This window comes from Hirundo rustica, chromosome 14 (genome assembly GCF_015227805.2).
Source record: "Hirundo rustica isolate bHirRus1 chromosome 14, bHirRus1.pri.v3, whole genome shotgun sequence".
NCBI classification, from domain to species: Eukaryota; Metazoa; Chordata; class Aves; order Passeriformes; family Hirundinidae; genus Hirundo; species Hirundo rustica.
The window spans coordinates 1,947,823-1,969,321 of NC_053463.1; the positions used below are offsets into that span (position 1 = coordinate 1,947,823).

The 21,499-nt window shown below is 57.1% G+C and overlaps 1 protein-coding gene across 1 annotated transcript in view; it reads left to right on the plus strand.

Moving 5' to 3' along the window:
* The first annotated feature begins 332 nt into the window (after positions 1–332).
* Positions 333–21,499, plus strand: part of STK10 (serine/threonine kinase 10) — a 43,016-nt gene continuing 21,849 nt past the window's right edge. The window contains exons 1-2 of the mRNA XM_040078156.2: positions 333–562; positions 10,921–11,085. Of these exons, the coding sequence (XP_039934090.1) occupies positions 407–562; positions 10,921–11,085 (321 nt within the window). The 5' untranslated portion in view covers positions 333–406. The remainder of the gene's footprint in view (positions 563–10,920; positions 11,086–21,499) is intronic.

The window sequence follows — 21,499 nt, forward strand, 5'->3', positions numbered from 1 at the left end:
CGGTGCCGTGCGCTGTCTGTGCCGTCCCAGACCGAGCCGAGCCGTGCGGGGCGGTGCCGTGCCCGGACCGTGCCCTGTCTGCGCTGTGCCGTCCCAGACCGAGCCGAGCCGTGCGGGGCGGTGCCGTGCCCGGACCGTGCCCTGTCTGCGCTGTGCCATCCCAGACCGAGCCCAGCCGTGCGGGGCGGTGCCGGCCGGGCGGGCGGAGGATGCGGGCGGCCAATGGCTCTGTCGCGGCCAGCACAGCCCAGCCCAGCAGGTGGAGCGGGCTCCGGCTCCATGTGCTCGTCCGGAGGCGGCTCCGGTGCCGGTCCCGCCTCGCCGCTCCCCGGGCTCGCAGCGGCTCCGTCCTCCCGGGGCCGGAGCGGCTGCGGCGGCTCCGCAGCTCCCGGGGCTGCGCTCCGGGATGGCTTTCGCCAATTTCCGCCGCATCCTGCGCCTCTCCGCCTTCGAGAAGCGCCGCTCCAAGGAGTACGAGCACGTCCGGCGCGACCTGGACCCCGGCGAGGTGTGGGAGGTGGTGGGCGAGCTGGGCGATGGAGCCTTCGGAAAAGTCTACAAGGTGGGTGCTGGGTGGGGGCCGGGGAGCAGCGGCGGTGCCGCAGCCCGGGCTCGGAGCGGCTCCGCTGCCCGGACACCCCGGGGCCGGCTCCGCGTCCCGTTAGCCGGGCTTGGGAGCGCAGCGCTCCGGGAAGGGGAGAGCGGGGAGAAAAGCTTCCTTTTTTTTTTTTTTTTTTTTTTTTTTTTTCTTTTGGCCGCCCTGCTTTCAGAGCGATGCTTTTGTGAGGAGACCCGGGCGCTCCCTGCCAAGCCCGCCGGAGCAATGAATGGAGAGAGGTTTCTTGGATAATCGGCGCTCCCAGGGCTGTCTCCCGAGTTTTTCCCTCTCCGGGGCTGACACGGGATTTCTCTCCCCGCGGGGGTTGCCGGCAGGAAACTCGGGAGGGCCGAGAGGAGCAGTGAATGTTTAACCTCGGGCTTTAGGGACGGGGGTTTCGAGGAGCGAAGATTCCCCGGACTTTGCACTCCAGAGCGGCGGCGTTGCTGCCGTGGCCGCTCCGAAAGGTCCCGTGTGCCGTGCAGGGGGGCTCGGGGTGCAGGAGCACCCCGGGACCCCGAGGCTCCGGGGCACACCTGTGTGACAGGCGCGGTCTGGAATGGGGCTGGGAATTGCCCGTGGGGCAGCTGGGGTTTGATGGCCTCCTTAGATCATTTGAGGAGGTATTGCCCGTGAAAAAAAAAATCAGAAATAAACAGGCCGGGAAGGGCGGCAGGTGACTGCAGGTCAGGACAGAGGGATTTGGTGTTTATTTCTCATCTCTGTCATGTTATCCGACAGAAACTCTAAAAAACTGAGCGCTAAATACCCGCTGAGGGAAGCGTTTTAGTGAAGGATCCTACTTTCTAATAAAACACAGTTCCTAAAAATCATATTTAAATCCCATCCCTGTTTATCCTTCTGGAAACAGCATCAGCAGAAATTCTGTTGCCGTTCTGCTCCGTGAGGTGCAGCGGGAACACATCTGTGGGTAGCAACACTCGCTCCTGGATTAATTCTTTGCTTTTATTTGCTCAAGTTTCTCGAGCGGTGACAGGAGCCAGGTAACCACTGCAAAACAACTTCACTGGCCTCTGAGAGAAAGGAAAATGTAAATAATCATTTAAATGCTTTCTATTTTAAACGCGTATAATGTACCCAAAGTAGGTGACTTGGGGAGTGAAGCTCCTTTAGAGGTGGCTGGTTTGGTTTTTAGCCTGTTGTCGTGTCTGAACGCCTCAACCCCAGCCTCACACCAAGAAAAGCGTTGTCAGAGTAACTTTATTACAGTGGGTGAAGGATGTCAGCCTGTCAGGCAACAGCATCTCATCTGCAGCTCCTTTCATCCCCATTTCCACCCAAACGAGAATAAAAATGTCCCAGTGGACACCATGCATCGACACCCAGAAGCTCCTCTTCTTCAGCTCCTTCTAGAACTTGAGCATTCAGGCAAATTTTGGCTTTTGTGGAGTTTTAACCCCCGTTAAGGCAGGGTGAGGTTTAGCATCGTGCCACAAATCAGAGGGTTATTTTATTGTCTTTAGCGACATTTCCCTTTTCCGTTGCTTTGATCTCTTCTCCACCTGTTCTCCGCTCCATCTGGCAAACGGTCACGGCCGGATTGTGAATTCTCATCCAAGGGTTGGTTTGTTTTTCATTTAAGAATCCCAAATTATTTGGGGATCCTGTGCTATAAATCCTTATTTTGGGTAACAACCAGAGACACATTTTCCCTTTTCCTAAGGGGTTTTTTTGTGTTGTCTTCCTTAGGATTTTTTTATATCTGGGGTGGGGATGAGGGGAAGGTGGGATGTGAAAGAAAGGGTTTGCCCTCTTGTGCTGCTCAGCTGCCAAAAAAATTGCAGAATGACCCACCAAAAAATTGCAGAATGACCCATCAAAACACTGCAGAATGACCCACCAGAAAAGCAGCTGAATAACCCACCTGTGCTCCAGGAGGTGCCCAAAAATTCAGCGAGCAATTTGCATCGTTCTCTTGACCCTGAGGTCGGTTTGATCCTCTCACTAAAGGCCTTGCTGGGAGCAAGGCTGAGTGTTTGCAGGGCCCTGAGGTTTTCAGGATGTTTGAGGGAAGTTCCTGCCCGTTTTCCGCCCCTTTTCCACGCCCGGAAGCGCGGGGAGATGACGGAATCCTGTGCCTGCATCCTGCCCCGTGTGCCATATGTTGTGTCCCCTTGGAAAGGTCTGGCAGCCCCGAGCAGGGCTTTGGACTCTGGGCAGCCAGACCTGGGAGAAATTGAGGTGTGGAAAGATGGAAAAATGGGCTGGGTTTAGAAGGATTTGGTTTTCTGAGGCCGGGTGTGAGGAGGAGGAAGGAGGGCTCGGGGATTTGGGGTATTCCTGCCCCGTGGAATCCTCTCTGGAGCTGCGTCCCGGGCTGGGCAAAGCTGAGCTGGCTCCACACAGTGTTTCCAAAAGTAGGACAGGCTTCATTTAAATGCCTATTAATTAAAAGGAATGAAATTTACAGTGGAGCCCGGTCGGCACAGAGCAGACCTAAAAAACCCTCGGCCGGCAGAAACGCCCGGGGTTTCCCTGGTTTTGTGGAAATCTTCCTGCAGCACAAGAGGTTCTGCCTGCATGAGGAACCAGCGGAACAGAGGGTAATGAAGCTGAAAAGCAGGAGGGGGTGGGGAGGAAATGGTTTCTTTCCAGCTCTCACTCTGTGAACGCCATGGGTTTGGCAAGGCCGGCAGTGGGGCGAGGACGTGGTGGCAGCCCAGAGGTGACCAAGCTTTGTCACCCCCTTGTCCAAAGCTCGCCAAATGGACGATCCTAAATCCAGCAGTCGGGAGCTGTGGTCACTGGGTGCCAGCCTGTAAAAGTTCCTCACTCAGACCCTTCCCAAACTGCCTTAGGAAAAAAGCAGAGTTCTTTTGCTGGGGAAAAAACAAACCCACCTGAGATACCACTCATAAACCCAGATAATAATAAATAAGCCCATCTGTGCTGGCACTTCAGGGCTGGCATCCTTTGGGAGGGACGAGAGCAGTGGCAGCCCCTCAGGGAAGACGCTCAGGGTGCAACCAGCAGTGCTGGAGCCCCTGCATCACCCCTGAGCGCTGCCAAACCCAGCACTGACGGCTTCAGCCTCGCGGGGAGCTCCCTGATGCCAGCAGGGAGGGATGCCCGAGCTCTCCTGTGGCCATGGAGAGCCGCCCCGCTGGCAGGGGCTCCTCTGCCTGATGGAGGACTCCGGAAAAAAACCTCCTCCCTCCACATCCCGAGTTTTTTAAAATGTTTTTTGTCTCCTGAGAACTCAGTTTCCTTGGAGAAAATGTCCTTTTGCTCGTCCGTGGGGTGCTGCTGGCTGTGAGCGTGGGGTTCTCGCGGGTCCCAGGGCAAGCCCCCCGTGGCTGGGTGTCCCCAGGGGGTGGCTGTGCTGTGTCCCCGTGCACTGGCACTGCCAGCCTGCCTCGGCCTGAGTCCAGGGAAGGGAGAGAGATTCAGGCAGGAGAGCGAAGGGATTTCCACCCTTTGCTGCCACGGGGAAGGGAGGGGACAGGGGTGTCTGGATGTGCTACCCCTGGCTGCCTTTTCTGGGGGATTGTCGCGCTGCTCCCGCGCCTCTGGTGCTATCAGCCCTGCCCAGCGCCTGCCCGCGCTGATGGGGACATTGGCTCCCCGATAAGGCTCCCCCCGGCAGGGTGGGGACGGGCTGGGACAGGGGGTTGTTGCCTTTATCCGCTCCCAATCGGCCTCACGCAGCTCCATCGCACCGAGCCCCGGGGCCGCAGCGAGTCACCAGCGCGGTCCTTTGTGCCCTCGTCCCCTTCTCCTCTCCGAGCCGCGGTTAAAAAAAAAAAAAAAAAAAAAAAGGCGAATTTTGGGTTGCGGGATGTGCTGTGCTGCTATCGGCGCCTCTGGAGCTGCGCCGATGAAAAGCTGATTGTTGGATGGCAGCTGCCCGGCAGCAGCGGGGCCGCTCTGGGGCACCAGGGTGTCCCTGGCACTCGCAGGGCTCCCTGCTCATCGCACAGCCTGCGGCACTCGGGTGATCCAGGCTCCGCTCTCGATCCGTCGGGGAGCAGGGTTGGGTGGGGTTTGGGGAAGGATTTGTTCCCTGGGAGGGTGTTGAGGCCCTGGCACAGGGTGCCCAGAGGAGCTGTGGGTGCCCCTGGATCCCTGGCAGCGCCCAAGGCCAGGCTGGATGGGGCCTGGAGCCATCTGAGATAGTTAAAATGTCCCTGCCCATGGCAACAAAATGAGGTTTAAGGTCTCTTCCAGCCCAAATCGTTCCGTGATCCTACAACTTAACCTGCAATTCCTGGAAAGGGTGTCACGGAGAGATGTTTATCTGCCCGAGTTAACTTTGGAAAAGAAAAGGGAAGGGAAACAAAAGCAGGGGAAGCTTGAGCTCCTTGGCCACAAAAAAACGCAGGATCGAACCGTGGGCTTGTCCTTTAGAACAGCTGAAGGGTTTCCTTGGAACCTTTTGGCTTGGGAAGGAGGAACGGGAAGGTTTAACAGTGCTAAACGTGGCTGAACTTTAAACTCGATTTTCACTTTGGCCTGATGAAAGGTGGGGTGCTCCGTCCCCGCCGCAGTCCTGCGCTCTCAGGGTGACAGGGACAGCTCTCCATGGCCTAAATATTTTGACAATGACTTCAGTGGCACAGCCCAGCTCTTGGCAGTGCTGCTGGCACTGGGAGCCGTGGGCAGCTGCCTGCAGGAGAGCTCAGCCCTTCACCCACGAGCACGTGGCAATTGTTGCTGCTCAGAAAAAAAAACCTCCTCCCTCCACATCCCGTGGTTTTTTAAAATGTTTTTTGTCTCCCGAGAACTCAGTTTCCTTGGAGAAAATGTCCTTTTCCTTGTCCGTGGGGTGCTGCTGGCTGTGAGCGTGGGGTTCTCGCGGGTCCCAGGGCAAGCCCCCCGTGGCTGGGTGTCCCCAGGGGGTGGCTGTGCTGTGTCCCTGTGCACTGGCACTGCCAGCCTGCCTCGGCCTGAATCCAGGGAAGGGAGAGAGATTCAGGCAGGAGAGAGAAGGGATTTCCACCCTTTGCTGCCACGGGGAAGGGAGGGGACAGCGGTGTCTGGATGTGCCACCCCCAGCACCGGGGCTGGAAGGGGCAGCGTGTCCCTGGCACAGAGCGGAGCCCTGGCTCTGTTCCTGCTGGAGCTGCCTTCTCTGACTCCTGCTTCTCCTGGCTGGGGAGAACCTGGGAGCCACTTCCCAAACGGCTCTTTGCAGGCAGCACACGGAAACCTTCCTGATCTCCACGTTCCTCACCTCCCTGTGCTCGTGTCCTCGGGGCTCCTGTCTTTATTTGCCCAGCCAGAATCTGTGCGGTGTTTGGGAGGTGGGAGAGGAGGAGGAGGAGGAGGAGGCTGTGCCCAGCAGATCCAGCTGGTGTTGGTTCTCCTCATCCCTTGGATCTGCTGCTCCTGCCCCGTTTTCCTTCTGGGAAGAGCCAGCAGCCCTGGGGACGGGGAAGAGCCGGGTGCTTTATTCCCCTCCCAGGGCCTTGCTGAGCTGATGCTTTCCAGCCCAGTGAGAGAGGGCTGCCGGCCAGCCAGAGCCGCCACTGCCAGCCTAAACCCATTCCTCGGCTCCTGGGTGTTGCAGCCCTTCAGCCCCTGCTCCCACAGCCCTCCCCGGACCAAACTTGTTGCAGGAAGTTGCTAGGAAACTCCGAACTGGGTGGCTGGCTTTTTTCCCCCTCTCTCTATATATTTTTTTTAATTATTTTTCCAATGTTGTGGCGTTGTCTGAGTGGAGAGCAGCCCAGGAACGCTCGCTTGGAGCACCGTGCTCTTCCGGGCACCGGTGACTTGAAAGATGCTCGCTGCTTTCAATTTTGAGGCTGAAGACGCTGGAACTCCCCCTCCTCAAGCCCTGCCTGTTTATTTGCAGGTGTCTCAGTGAGCCCAGGAGCTCTGCCTGGTTCCCGTGGGTGGCTGTGACCCCAAACCCTCTCGCTGTGCCTCCGCGGCTCTTTGGGTGCGCGGTCTGAAACATCACGTGGATGTGGAGCTGTGCTGCTCGGGGCCCCTCTCATCTCTGCCCCGCTTTGCTGGGACACCGCTCAGCTCTCAGGGCCAGGAGAGGAGTTTGTGCTGTGCCTTGGTCCCGTTTCTGTTGGACCAGAAACCCAGGCCGTGCCTGCAGCCGAGCTCTGTGCTGGGGCTGCTGCCCCTGCCCTTAGCTGGTAAAACCAAAGGAAGGCATTTCTGCTTTTTTCAGCTTTTGGGTTGCTTCGGGGTTTTGTGTTTTTTAACGGTTTTTAGGGGGGTGTTTCACAAGCCACTTCCCCTTCCCTCTTGCTGAAATGTTGCCACAGCTGCCAGAGCAGCGGTGCTGGGGGCAGTGGGAGCTGCTGTCCCCTGCCCACGTGCCACCAGCTGCTCTCTTTGGTGGCACCAGGGCCCCAACCCAGCGTTTCAAACACAAACCCCGAGCAGGATTCATTTAGGGTGACCAACTGGAGTGGTTCTAGGGGGCTTGGAAGTCATGGGGTGGTTTGGGATGGAAGGGACCTTAAAGGTCACCTCATTCCACCCCTGCCATGGCAGGGACACCTTCCCCTGTCCCAGGCTGCTCCAGCCTGGCCTTGGGCACTGCCAGGGATCCAGGGGCACCCACAGCTCCTCTGGACACCCTGTGCCAGGGCCTCCCCACCCTCCCAGGGAACAATTCCATCCCAAAATCCCGTCCAGACCTGCTCTATCCGCGTGAAGCCATTCCCTGTGTCCTGTCGATCCCACTCCTGAGGAACAATCCCTCTCCATTTTTTAGCTGGCTATTTTTTTGCTGCCCTTCAGGCACTGGGGGGTCACAATGAGGTCACCCCAAAGCGTCACCTCTCCAGGTTGGACAGCCCAACTCCCTCAGCCTGTAGGGCTGGTGCCTCCATCCCAGCTCCCACCACGGGCTCCGAGCCAAGCCTGGCTGCTCCGTGTTTGTTTATCGATGCACGGAGCTCGGGCCAGGTTCATCAGGAGCCAATTAATCACTGAGGAATCCCAGGGCACACGTGAGGGAGCAGGGTCACACGGAGCAGGGCTGGGGCAGGCTCAGCTCTCACCCCCCAAATTCAGCATCCCTGGGACCTGCAGGCTCTGGCTGGGGCTCTAATTTGGTGATGTCTGAAACGTCAGCTCTCCTGGCACGGGGACAAGGCCGGCAAGGAGGGGAAGAGGGGCTCACACCAGGAACCCGGTGGCACCGCAGGCTGTGGAAGGCGATCCCGTGCTTGGAGACGTCCCGGGAGTGAAGGAGCCGAGACGAAGCGCTCGGGGAGCTCTCGGTTCTCCTTTTTGTGCCGGCCAGAGTTCAGGCAGGGCTTTCCTCTGCCTCACCTAGAAACTGGCCGTCCTGAACCATCCAGCCTTCCTGTAACGCGTTCTTTCAGGGCTTAAAATAGCTCCTGTGTTTGTCACGCTCGGGATTTCACAATAGCCGCGGGCTGACTCACAGGCAGAGGCCAACCGGGCACTGGTGTCACCTGGGCAGGCGCCTCTCAGCCCTCGGATCCAGAAAAAAATCCCAGCGGTGATTTTCCCCTCTGCCTCCCAGGAGCTGCGATCCCGCTCACGCCCATCCCCGGGCACTCCCGGGGTGTTTGGCAGTGGCAGAGCCGGTGCCCACTCTGCTCCAGGGCTCCCCACCAGGACCCTGCGCCCCGTTTCCTGCTCGGCTCCTGGCGTGGCTCTCCGCCAGCGGTTTACTGAGTAACTTTGGCGTGACGTTTGTGGAATGCGCATTCCAGCCCTGCTCCCGCACGGATCTGTCACCGGTGACTTCGCTCAGGGGCTGGCGGTGGCCAAAAAAAGGGGTTTTTTTGGGGAGTTGACACGATTGTAATGAACCCCCCCTGGAGTTCAGCGGCACCTCCTGGGCACCACGCTGGCAGCTCTCTGCTCGAATTTTGGGGGTTTTTGGGGCTAATTAGCACCCCAAGGACAAGTTATCCGTGGGATTGAAATGTCCAGGAGTGGAGGAGTTAAAAGATGGAAGGGGCATCCATCCAATCCATCCATCCAAGAGTTTCTTGGGATCTTGCAGTCTGGGATGTGGCTGTAGCTCTGGGGATGGAGAGGAAGGGGCAGAAGATCCTTGGAATTTCCAAGCTTTCGTGCTGTCACTTGCCGGGCTCAGCTCAGGACTGCCTGTGGGAGCACTGGGCGTCTCCCTCTGGCTTGTGTGGCAGGATCAGGACAGCTGGATTGGGGCTCAGAGGGGCCATGGGCACCTCAGGAAGGGAGGAGCAGCCCAGCCTGTCCCGGAGCTGCTCTGTGTGGTTAAGCAGTGTCTTCTCTGCACCGCAGGGGAGGGAACTTTCCAACCCCCTGCTCACCCCGTGATCTCAGCCCTCCTTCCTACTTCAGCTTCTTCTGCCATCCCCGGGGTCGCTTTGGTCCCTTCTGGGTGGCAGCAGTGACATTTTGACAGGGTCACGCTCACGCCACCCCTGAGCCACCCCTGCCCGCGCCAGGTTTGCGATGCCCCGAGCTTGGCGATCCCTGGGAGATGCTGCTCTCATTTCCCCTGGGGTGCCCGAGCTGTGAGCTCCCCGTGCCAGCTGGGGGACCTGGGAAGCGCTGCCTTTGGAGCTCAGGGATTCCCTGAGGAGCTGAGGGCCACGGGAATGGGGAAGGGTGGTGAGCACTTGTTCAGGACAGCTCAGCTCGGGGCAGAAATGAGCACCAGGCAGGGGCAGCTGAGCTCCCGGCTCAGCCCGTGCTGGTCACCCCCGGGATGTGGGACAGCAGGGAACAGGCTGGGCGGTGCTCGCTCCCCCACCACATCCTGCAGCCTGGTTTGCAAACCCGGACCCGCAGCCCAGCTCCGTGCGCTGCTCCTGGGCTCTCCCAGGTGCCGGCTGGGCCCCAGCATCCTGCAGGGGCTGAGCTGGCGGGGCCCCCGCCGGTGGGAAGCAAACCTCCGGGGGAAGCCCCACCTCTTCTCACAATATTTACTTCCCCTGCTCGGCGCTCTCCCAGCTCCCTAAGTGCAGAGCAAACACACCGGGGCACTTTTTGCTCCCGTTTGGAAGGGCTGAGCTCTTTCCCCTGCTCCTTCCACGTTCCCCCTTGCCCTGCTCCCTGCGTGGGAGCATCTGGAGCTGAGCTGGTGAGAACCCCCCCAACCTGAGCTAATGAACCCCCCTCATTTCTCCTGCCTGTCCTGCCTTTGGGCAGCGAGCCCCGATGGAGATGGATTTGTCCCCCGTGCTAAGGACGTGGCTGTCCCTGCCAGCTCCTGGAATGCAGCAAGACTTCAAAGCACGGCAGAGATCGCTCGTTTTCCACCCTCTGCTGCGTGATTCTCCAGTATTCCCTCCTCCCCTCCCCGGCCCGTCCCTCGGGTTGTGTGCTCAGAGGGGCTCGTGGTGTTTACAGCAGGAATTAATCCTCCTGTGAGCGCCCCCGAGGGCTTTCCAAACACAGAGACGCAAACTGGAAGAAAGGTCACAAGCAGAGCCTGGCCGGCTCCTCTGGGGATTCCATCCGCAGTGGGAATTGTTTCCCTGGGAGACATGGAAGGGAAAAATGGGGAGGGAGCTGGAGTTGTGTCGGTGGGGAGCGGTGGGTGAGCTGCAGGGAATTCTGTGCCGTGGTGATCTGCTGACTCAATGAACTTCTGGGAGTTTTGGGATGCTCCCGAGTCAGCAGCTCCTGTCTCACCCCCTCTCCCTCGTGTGACACATCTCCTGGTGCAGCTGGGCTGTGAATTTTACCCAGTTACAAAATCACTGAGGCTGGAAAGGACTTTCAACATCATCAAATCCAAGCTGTGCCCCATCCCCACCTTGTCCCCAGCCCAGAGCACTGAGTGCCACCTCCAGCCCTTCCTGGGACACGCCAGGGATGGGGATCCAAACCTCCCTGGGCACTTCCAGTGCCTGAGCTCCCTTTCCATGGGGAAATTCCTGCTGCTGTCCGAGCTGAGCCTCCCCTGGCCCAGGCTGAGGCCGTTCCCTCTCCTCCTGTCCCTGTTCCCTGGGAGCACAGCCCATCCATACCTGGCTGCACTCTCAGACAGGTCTTGGTCGGATTATCTGCATACTCAGGATTTCTAGTAATTCACCTGTGCTATCATCAGAGAGCTTCTACACTTTGAGGTTTCCTTGCTTCCTTTTTTTTTTCCCCTGTGCTACGAACAGCAGGATACATCTCCTTTCCTAAAAACCTCCATCTCCCTGTGATGGGAAGTGGTTTGGGCTTTGGAGCCTGGAGGGAGGAAGGAGGATCCAGCCACCTTGCGAAGCTGTGGGCAGCTTTAGGAAGCAGAAATGCAATTTCCCCCCTGGTGTGTGTGTGTGATGGCTGGGGGCAGACAAACCGAGCAGGAATTGGAGCAGCAGGAATTCCACGCTCCCCTCTTTCTCTGGACTCACCCCGGTTTTCCCTTCCAGGCCAAGAACAAGGAGACTGGAGCTCTGGCAGCTGCCAAGGTCATCGAGACCAAGAGCGAGGACGAGCTGGAGGATTACATGGTGGAGATTGAGATCCTGGCCACCTGCGAGCACCCGCACATCGTCAGACTGCTGGGAGCCTTCTACTGGGATGGCAAACTCTGGGTGAGGGCTGGCGCCGGGACATTCTGGCTCTGCTCGCAGGAAGGGGCTGGGCAAGACCCCTGGAGCTGCCTGAACCTCAGAAATGAGTCAGGAGCTGTGCCCTGCTCACCCTGTGCTCGGGTTTTCCCCGCTGTCTTCAGCACCAAACTCTCCTCTCACTGAAGCTGCTGGTAAAAACCCAAGGGCAGGCCAAGGGGTCCTCACAGGGGAAGATCCTGTGAAGGATCTTTGGGATTCTTCCCCAAGGGAAGGGAGTCAGAGTTGTGTTTTTTCCACCATTAAGGGTTTGTAAAGGTAGAAAAAGCAGCACCGGTAAGTTGCCCTCTCTCCTAAGGGCCCTCTCGTAAGACTCCAGCTGGAAGGATAACTCCCCCCAATGATTTTCGGGATTTGTGGCTCAGCACTTGCAGAGACACCTGAGAGCCAGAGCTGCGTTTCTCGTGCCTGTGGAGGTGCAGGGACATAAAATGCAGCCGAGTGGGTTGGTGCAAGGGCTGGGCCAGCGGGTTCCTGCAGCTCTCTCCCCTAGCCCGGCAGGTTTATATGTTATTTTTTATTTCCCCTGCCTGCTGTTCTCTCTGAGAGCCTGGCAGCAGAGGAAGCTGAGCGTGAAAGGCACCTTCCAGTGATGGGAGGCCGAGGGAATGGACCCTTGGAGACTCAGATAACCCTGGGCCTGTGTCAGGACCTTGGAAATCAGGAGAACGGGAGGATTTCCAAACCCATCTCCTCAGCCGGCTCCTCCTTCGACTGCAGGAAGTCGGGAGAGTGGCAAAGAGCGCCTTCAGCAGCCCTGGTGCTTTTTCCTTCCTGTTTTTAAGGTCTCAGATGCCTTTGTGGCCTCCCTGGGTAAATTTGACAGAGTTAAAGAGGAGACCTCCTCTTCTGGGACTCGCACGTGTGAGCTGAGCTGTTGGGGCTGCCAGTCCCTGCCTGTGGTGCCGAGGCTGAGCTGGGGTCACACGACCCCAGCCTGGCTCCTTCCTGGGCTGAGCAGGGCAGGACAGGGATGTTTCACTGGGCTGATGCAGCAGGCACCTTTTGCAACGTCAGCACGTGTCTTCTTGTTTAAAAATCCGTGGATAAAGCCCCTGAGTCCTCTGGGACACCCAGCTTGGAGAGCTGGCGTGTTTCTGCTCTGGCTTCTGATCTCGAGGGAGCTGAGCTAGTGTTTTGGGTGGATTCTGAGCCCTGGGAATGTTAAAGAACAAAGTAAATATGTGCTCTGCCAAGGAGGGGAAGGACAAGCGCCCCTCCGAGGAGGGGCGGGGGGATCTGGGTGGATTGAACTGCAGCAGGATTATTCTGGGCTGAAGTGAAAAGGCAAACACCCCCTGAGCCAGGGTGAGAAGTGAGGCTGCTTTATCTGGCCCCTGTTCTCCTGGCTTCACCTCCCTGCCCTGCCTGCATCCTCCAGGTGGGCTTTGCTCCCTCTCTGAAATGCCAGCCCCCTCCCCTTCCCTCTTCCCACCTCCTCCCTGCCCTAGGAAGCTTTGCCTTCCTTCCTTCCCTCCTTCCTTCCTGGAGGGAAAAAGGGATTGCAGAGTTCCTGGGCTCTGCCTTTGTCAGGGAATTCTTTGTGATGTCAAGTGCTCCCAGTCTGCTAAAAAAAAAAAAAAAAAGAAAATCAAGCAGTGCAACAAGAGCCTCCTGTCTGGGGCTCTCCCACGAGGGCAGGATCTGGGATTCTGTCAAATCCTCCACGCTGCGGCCCCAGCCATTGTTCTGGGAGCAGGATCCTTCTCTTTGTTTAATTACTGGAGTAGCATTTGCATTTCATTGCTCAGGCTGGTTTCATTAATTGCTCCAGTGTTTTCCTGGCTTGGAGGGGAGTCACTGAGCCAGGCTGTTTTACTTCTGCAAGGCTTTTAGTCCCTACCAGGTTTTCCCCAGAGCCAAAACCTTCCTCTTCTTGGTGACCATCGCCGCTGGGGAAAATCTGCATCCAAATCTAAACACCAGCTTTTATTGTTCTGCCCACATCCCATCCTCATTTCTGCCTGTGCACTTGTTTGAAGCAGCGTTTTCCTGGATCCTTTGCATGCTGGGTGCCTGGATTCTCAGGGTGGCTCTGGATAAAGTTTCTGGGGGTTCCTGTCTGGTCAGGAACCCGCTGTGGTTTCCTTGCTCCCCACAGCCCAGCATGGGAAGAGAAAATTCCAAGCGAGCAGGTCCAGATGTGCCCGAGCTCCTGGATGGCAGCAGCTCTTTGGCTCTTGGGTAATTCCCAGCTGAGTGCCACGAGCAGGCTGGGCCCGAGAGGGGCTCCTAAACCAGCCTGGCTGTTCTTTCCTTGAATAAACACGGAGCCCTGGCCCTCCTGGCGCCCCTGAGCTGCGTCAGGTCCCCGTGGCTCCTCTGCCAGGCTCTGTGCCCCAGCAGCAGGGAGGTGAGGTGGGATATTCATGGAGCAAAAGAGTGGTCTGTGCAAGGGGAAAGGGCTCATCCTGCAGCAGCTGCTGGGACATCCACGGCGCGGAAAGGAAAGCACAAACCAGAGGATCCCTCTGGGTTTTGTACCTGACTGGCGTCGAGCATGAAAGGAGGCAAACCCCAGTTCTTGTGCGGGATCGCTGTGAGCAAGGGTTTGGAGAACCCCAGCGAGTTCCCAGGAGTAAAACTGGTGGGATAACGGCGTCCAGCAGGAACTTTCCTGGCACTGGAATCCTCTGCACAGAGGCTGTGCCCTGCCAGCAGCTCCCACCTCGTTCCATCCCCCTCCATCTCCTTTTCTTCGCTCGTGGCAGAGGCCAAGGAGGCTTGTGCTGGTTGAAAACAGCCCAGGGAAGCTGCAAAACTGCCCTGGTGGGAGCTTTCAGGATTTGATTTTATGTTTTATTACAAGCCCCGTGGCATTTTGTGTTCTTTTGCATAAATCCTGGCTGCTGGAAATGGGGGCACCAAATGAAAGCTGAGATTCTCATCCTTTTTTTTTTTTTTTTTTTCCCCCAGAGTTTGGTTTGAGTCCTTGTGGCTGGGACGCATTTTAAAGTCTCTTTTCCTGCAGTGTGATGCAGGACTCGGACACACAGAAGCAAATCCCCCTCACCCAATGTAACACAGCTTTTAAAATGGACTTTTTAAAGTTATTTGTGGCTTAGGAGCGGGGCTGAAATGGGGCTTGCTTGCTTCGAACAGAATTTTCACTGATAATTGTTGCAACATGGGAAAGAAAAACAACAGCTCTTGTGTTTCGTGTCCCTCTCAAGGGCTGAGTGCTTGGGAGGGTTTTACTCCCCCCTACAAAACAGCAACAACAACAACAACAACAAAAAGGCTGAGACCTCAGAGGAGGGGAGGAACTTTTGATCTGCTGCTGCTGAATCCCTCTGCTGTTCCCGAGGCTCTCCCCCCGCAGCCGGAGCAGCGATAAGGTGAGAGCTCTGTCTGCTGTGAAGAACCTGAGCTTTCCTGCAGGGAACCTCTGCTCCCAGGGTTTGCTGGCTGTGCCCGGGCAGCCCAGCAGCGTGGCAGGAACCCCAGCAGCCTGCTCCAGCACCGAGCCTGCAGGAGCCTCTAGAAATTAATTAAAATACCCTTTGGGGCCAGGTGTTGAACCCCTGTGCTGGCAGCTTTTCCAGGTTAGCCCTGGGGGATTGTGTCCCCTTCCCTCCCCTTCCCTGCCCCACGCTGTCCATGGCAAAAGGGGTTTGTGAGCGAAGAGCCGTTTCCTGGAGCTGAAAGCGGGGCCGGCAGTACCGTGCAGGTAACCCTGCCTGCCCGGGAATGGTTCCTTTAACCGGCTCAGGGGCTCTCCTGTGCGGGTACAGACTCCTCCAGCTCTGCGCTCGCTCTTTGTTCTCACCTTAAAAAAAAAAAAAAAAAAAAAAATCAACCCCTTTGCATTTTCTGTGGGCAGGCCCTGACCTGTTCAGCCAGGCACTTTTGGGATCGCCTCCCCCTTTGATATGGATGTTGACGGGGAGATTTGGGCATTCTTGAAAATCCTGTAGCATAAAGAAAGGTTCATTGCCCCGCGCACTCCACTGCTGGGCTATGCGAAGCATCTGCGCCCTTTGGTTCTCTGGGGCTGGCAAAACCTTTTCTCTAAAGCCGGCGGAGCAGGGAGCCGGTAGCAGGATCAGATTCCCCGCTTTCCCTTGGCAGAGGGAGGTTATCACAACTCGCGGGGATGTCTCGCAGGGTGAGCAGCCCGAGCTTGGCCGGGCGCCCGCGGGGATGTGTTTGTGTGAAGGCTGGAGCGCAGCGGGCTCTCCAGGCTGCTCAGCCCGCAGTCCCCGAGGAATCCCGTGGCTTTGTGTCCCTTTAAAACTCCTCTTGGCACCAGAGCTCCAGCCCTTCCTCCTTGGCCTCCCGCTCCCGGAGCTTTGTACCAAACTCCCCCCAGAAGTTCTCCAGCTTCGTTGTTTGCAGCTCGCCCAACGCGGCCAAGGGAGAACCCAGGAAAACAAAGCGATCCCAAACTTCGCTCAACGGCTCGCCAGCGTCCTGGAGGAGCAGCAATCCTTCCCCTTCCTCCTTGCCCCGGCTGCAGGAACGTAAATCCCAATCCCTCCCAGCTCTGGCAGCTCCCTGGGACACGCAGGGCTGCGGGCTCAGCCCCGCTGGGAAAACCGGCGCGGGGGTGGGGTTCGCTGGACCGGTTTCCAAATTCCTACCAGTCCAGAACTTGGGCAGAACTGCAAAACACCCCCAGGAACTTCAGCAGGGTGGGTAGGAGAGGAGCGGGTGTGGGCAGATAGCAGCAGGCACGGCGACAGGGCATTGCTGGGAGCTGCGGACGCGGCAGGGACAGCCCGGGGTCCTCTCCCTGTCCTGAGGCGCAGCTCCTCATCCCGGCCGGAGCTGCAAAGTGGGAAAAGTGATGAGGCCCGGAGGTTTGTTGGCACTTCCCTGCGTTTCCAGGGTCAGCGGTTTGCTGTTCAGAGCAGCATTGATTGACGTGTGTGGTCACTTCTGTGCCAGCTGGGATGCTGTGGCTCAGATATCTGGGTGCCCTCCTCCTTCCCTTCTCTCCTCCTGGCCATCCCCAAACTCCTGGAGTTGACGCCCTGCTGCAATAATTACCAGTGAAAATTCTGTTCGAAGCAAGCGAGCCCCATTTCAGTCCCGCTCCTAAGCCACAAATAACTTTATAAAGTCCATTTTCAAAGCTGTGCTATGCTGGGTGAGGGGGATTTGCTTCCGTGTTTCCAAAATCCCTGGATCTTCTGCTGGAAATCCGGGCAGCAGGTTCCACGAGCCCCCTCCGTGCTGTGAACGTGAGCTTCAGCATTCAGCCTCCTGGCAAGGCACTCTGAATCCCGTTTCTGGGTAAAACTGGCGGGGTTTTCCCTTAAAACAGAGGGAAAACAAATTATTTCTAGCAGTGCCCAGAAATGATTTATGTATCAGGCAAACTGCCACAGCCCAGCCGAGTTCAAGAGTGCTCCTACAGGTGCCAACACGACAACCCGAAGGAGAACAGAAACCTTTGTCTGCCACCCTTCGCACGGGAGAACGTGGCGTGAAGGGGTTATTGAGGCCGTAATAATTCCGTGTGATTGCACAGCCTTGTCATCTGAACACCCTGGAACGCTCTCTAAAGGAGCTGGTGCCATTATCCTGGCTCTGAGAGTGAAGGCACAGACAGGGATTTGCCTAAAGTTTCCCCAGGGGGAGGTAAACGGCACTTGGGAATAAGTCCTGGGTGCTGAGTCCCAGTGCGGGGTTATAACACGAGGCCGGAGTCTCATGGAAAGGAAAGCAGAGCAGACAAGGAGCCTGGTAGGCAAATCAGTTTTCAAAGCACTGGAAAACTTTGTTTAGGACTGAATTGCAATTAGCCACGTTCCCACTTGGCTGGGTCTCCAAGGGAATGCTAAGGAGCAGTGTTTGCATAGAAAGGAATATTTATGAACTCCGCACGGATGGGAGAGAGCGCCTCGAAACCCAGCTTCAGCCTAAACCCTGCAGTGAGGGATAGCTTGCAGGTTTAAACTTCCTTCTGTTTCAGATATGGCCTGAAAGTTGTCATTTGGAGGGAGGGAGGGACGTGCTCCTGCAGACCTCGTGGCCTGGAGTGATGCGCTGACTTCAAAACCCTCGCTGGAGCTGTTCAACAGCAGCACTCGGGCTGTGTGATGGATCCAGGCCAGGCAGGAGTGGAAAAGTTATCAAGGCCTTTGCCACCCCTCCAGTGAATTGTTCTCATGGCCAGGCCAGGCTTTGGGGCTGTGCTGGAACTGCTGACTTCATAAAAGCCCTCAGGAAACTCGTCCCGGGTCAAAGTCCAGCTCTCACTGTGAGCTTTGCCCTCCTGAGATGCATCATCTCTTTTGGGTGCTGACACAGACTCGGGGCACTTGGGGTTAGCGAATCTTCCCACTGAAGCGGCAACTTCTTCCCTTTTTTTTTGCTATTTCTGTTTGAAATGATTCTTGGAGTTTTGCTTCCCATCCCGTAACCAAGTGAACTCAGTGGCCTCTAAATGCTGATAACTCGGTGAGAAAAGGGATCCATCCCACTCACAGCCTTGCGAGGGGCAAAATATGCTTTTTGCAACATCCAAACCATTTGGTTGACCTCAAAGGAGTTTTAATTTGTTCTGCCAAAACTGCAGTAGGGATGGGAATATTTCTGCCAACTGTGGGGGGGCAGTCCAAGGAAATATTTTGTCATCTTGCAGTGCTTTAAATGTGGACAACTTGTCCCTGAGTTTCCTTAAAATCAGCAGGGAGCTCTGTACTTCGCCAGGAGTATTCACTTTGTTCTCTATAAAGTTTTCCTGCTCTCAAACTCCCTAAACTTTGTGTTCCTTGTTTCCTGCCCTGCATCTCCTTCCCACACCCCCACCCCTTATGGGGATGCCTTTTTTTTTTTTTTTTTTTTCCTTTTTCTTTTTGCATTTCTGATTTCAAATATTTTCTCTCTGTAGGTTACTTTGTCCAGAAAAAGGGGGCAGAAAAGGTTTATTATATTTAAAGTCTCTGAATGGCGCCCTTGTCCTTGAGGGAAAATTGGCAAGCTCGGAGCCTTCTCTTACAGAGAGCGAATTATTCCACTTCCACCTACAGCATGCTTGCCATGTCAGGCCGGCTTTTGACATTTGTGCTGCTCTGGGGCAGCCAAGAGGCTTTTGGTGGCTTTCGGGTTGTTTTGTGCCCTCTCTGGTGGCTGCTGAGGGCCAGCTGGAGCTGGTGGATTTGCGGCTCTGGGTGTCGTCCCCTTTTGTCTTGGCGGTGCCCTGACCTTGTGGGGCTTTAGGAATGAGGTCAGGAGGGATTTTGTGCCTTGCCTTGAGTTCAGCTCCCAGCAAAGGGCAAAGAGCCTTGCTCTGGCTGAGCCCATCGTGGTTTATGAGCAACACTGGTGGAATCTGCTCCTCGTTCTCGCCCAGCCCTTTGGGATCATTTTCCCCAGCCCTTTGGGATCGTTCTCCCCCAGTCCTTTGGGATCATTCTCCCCCAGCCCTTTGGGATCATTTCCCCCAGCCCTTTGGGATTATTTCCCCCAGCCCTTTGGGATCGTTCTCCCCCAGCCCTTTGGGATCGTTATCCCCCAGCCCTTTGGGATCCTTTCCCCCAGCCCTTTGGGATCCTTTCCCCCAGCCCTTTGGGATCATTTCCCCCAGCCCTTTGGGATCGTTCTCCCCCAGCCCTTGGGGATCATTCTCCCCCAGCCCTTTGGGATCGTTATCCCCCAGCCCTTTGGGATTGTTCTCCCCCAGCCCTTTGGGATCCTTTCCCCCAGCCCTTTGGGATCGTTCTCCCCCAGCCCTTTGGGATCGTTATCCCCCAGCCCTTTGGGATCATTCTCCCCCAGCCCTCTGGGATCATTCTCCCCCAGCCCTTTGGGATCATTTCCCCCAGCCCTTTGGGATCGTATCCCCCAGCCCTTTGGGATCATTCTCCCCCAGCCCTTTGGGTTCGTTTCCCCCAGCCCTTTGGGATCGTTTCCCCCAGCCCTTTGGGATTATTTCCCCCAGCCCTTTGAGATCCTTTCCCCCAGCCCTTTGGGATTGTTCTCCCCCAGCCCTTTGGGATCGTTTCCCCCAGCCCTTTGGCGTGTGTGGGGTGTGAGCGCTGGGCAGGGGGCTGGTGGGGAAGGTGCCCAGGCGAGCGGGTGTAGGAACATCAGCCACCTCCTCCCTCTGCTCCCTAACGCAACCTCAATCCTCGGACTTGGGTGGGAGCTGGGGCTGTAACAAGGAGACCACTGAGGTTCCCCCAGCTCCACGGGGAGCAGGACTGAACCCTCTGCTGCTGGGCACGGCTGGGGACAGCTCTGACACACCTCTCCCATGCCCTGCTCCAATCTGGGAAACACCCGGGTGGAAACCAATTACTGCTGCCAGCGGCAGCAAACCCCCAGGAACTTCGTGCCAACTCCACGCTCTGGACAGAGAGAAGGTGGCAAGGGGGGAACCTGAGAGCGTTTCCTTCCCCAGCTCTCTCTGCAAGCGCAGCGCCGTTTCCTCTATCGAGTTTGTTTTTCTTATCTCAGGCTGTGCTGGGGAGCGCTCTCCTCTGTGGCTGACAAGGACACCTCAGAGCTGCCCCAGCAGCGCAGCAGAGCCCCGGGGGCCGCGCGTGGGCTGCAGGATGCTGCGGCTTCCAGCAGCTGCTCACACAAACAACGTGAGCCCCTCTGCTGCAGAAGAGGGGAGGGAAGCGCTGAGGTGTTTCTGCTCCGCTGCAGGGCCAGGCAGGGTGGATCTGAGGGCACAGCGCTGCTCCCGCTGCGGGTTGCCGGTCTCTCAGCGACCCCAAACTCCTCCAGGAGCAGCAGAATCCCAGGAAAAGGCTGCGGGCAGCCCTCACTTCCAGCGCCTTGGCAGCCTCCAGGCTGCTCCGTCCTGAAGGGACCTGGTGGCCTCTGGTGCCCGTGGGAAGCGCCTGGCACGCAGGGACACCCCTGGCAGGAGCTGCTCCCAGCTCTCCCAGCTGATGGATTTTGTTTCCCACCTCCCTGGCCCTTTCTGGCCACCGGGGAAGGGTTTGTGGGCACTGCCCTCTGAGTGCCAGGAGGGTGAGTAAGAGCCAAACCCTGCCCAGAGCCATCAGCCGTCCCACCCTTGGCCACTGGGCAGCGTTTGGTGGAATTATCTTTCCAGATAAGCTTCTTGTGTGTGGGTTTGTTTTTTGGTGGTTTTTTTGTTGTTGTTGTTGTTGTAGCGATGTAGAAAGTTCCAGGCGTTCAGACACACCCAGGAGGCGGGAGCTGTCCCTGCCCAGGCTGGGAGGAGCGAGCTGGGTCTCCAAGGTGCCACCCTGGGGGCACCTCGGTACCTGGGCAGGTGAGGCTGGTCCTGCTTTGTCAGACCCTAAATGCTTCCGGATCCTGCCGTGGTTAACGCAGGATTCAGATGAGCCACGGAAAAAATGGAGGTGACCAGCAAAGACCTTGAACCTGAGCGGACTTTCACTTTCAAATTTAAATTTAATCGTGCCCGTTGCAAAGGTTTCCTCGAGAAGGAAACGCGTTGTGGCGTCCACACGCAGACCTCTGCATTTTTTGTTTTGTTAAACACGCAGGAGAAAAGGGCCCTTTTATCTAAACTGTCACGAAGGCTTTCAGAGGTAGTGAGAGCAGGTTCCTTTCTCTTCCAACCCAGCTGCCCAAATCTGCTCCTGTGTGTGCAGCCAGAGCATCCCTGGGAGCTGGGAGCGAGCCCAGGGCGTTGTGAGTTCCTTGGCTGGGGGCTGCGGTGTGATTTGGGGCTGGGGGCTCTGGCTGTGGCTGTCACTCCTTTGTGCTGCTCAGAACAGAAGTGGAGCTACCTGTGAATGTTGGGGTGGCTGTAAGGGGCTGGAGACGTTGATAGCGGATTTGTAGGAGCTTTGATGCGGCGCAGGAGCCCTGCGTCCCCCCGGCTGCCTCGGGTGAGGAAATCCCTGGATTTCTCGTGCAGAGGAAATGGTTAGAAACGGGCTGTTTGCTGCAGCCCCGCTCCCTGCAGAGCCCACAGGACCCCGAGCAGCAGGAGGATGAGGAGGTGTGGGTGCTCCCAGCTCACACACACCCATGCTGATGTCCCCAGGCCTGCCCTCCTACTGCCTCCACGGCAAAACGCTTCCCAGGCTGGCCCTGCTCCTGGGAGGAAGTGTGCTTGCAGGATGATCTGGGACACTGCCAGCTGTGTTTGTTTAAATAGCATTTCTTGGGGCTGGAACCAGCTCGTTATTTTTTTAGCTGCTCCGACCATCTGGCCGCACCCAGATTTATTCTCTGGCCCCTCTGCCCCTGTTGCAAACGCACCGTTTGAAGTTTTCCGAGTCTCCTCGTGGTGTCCCCAGTGCCCAGCCTGCCGTGGATGGATGGATGAACACACAAGGGGACTGGTTCTCCCCGTTTTCTCACTGCCGGGCTGCAAACCTGACCGGAATTTTGTGAGGTTTGCCCTCAGGAGCCCAGGAAGGGCTGGTGGCCGCTGCTGGTTTTAATCTGCTCTGATGAATGTGATGAGGAACAC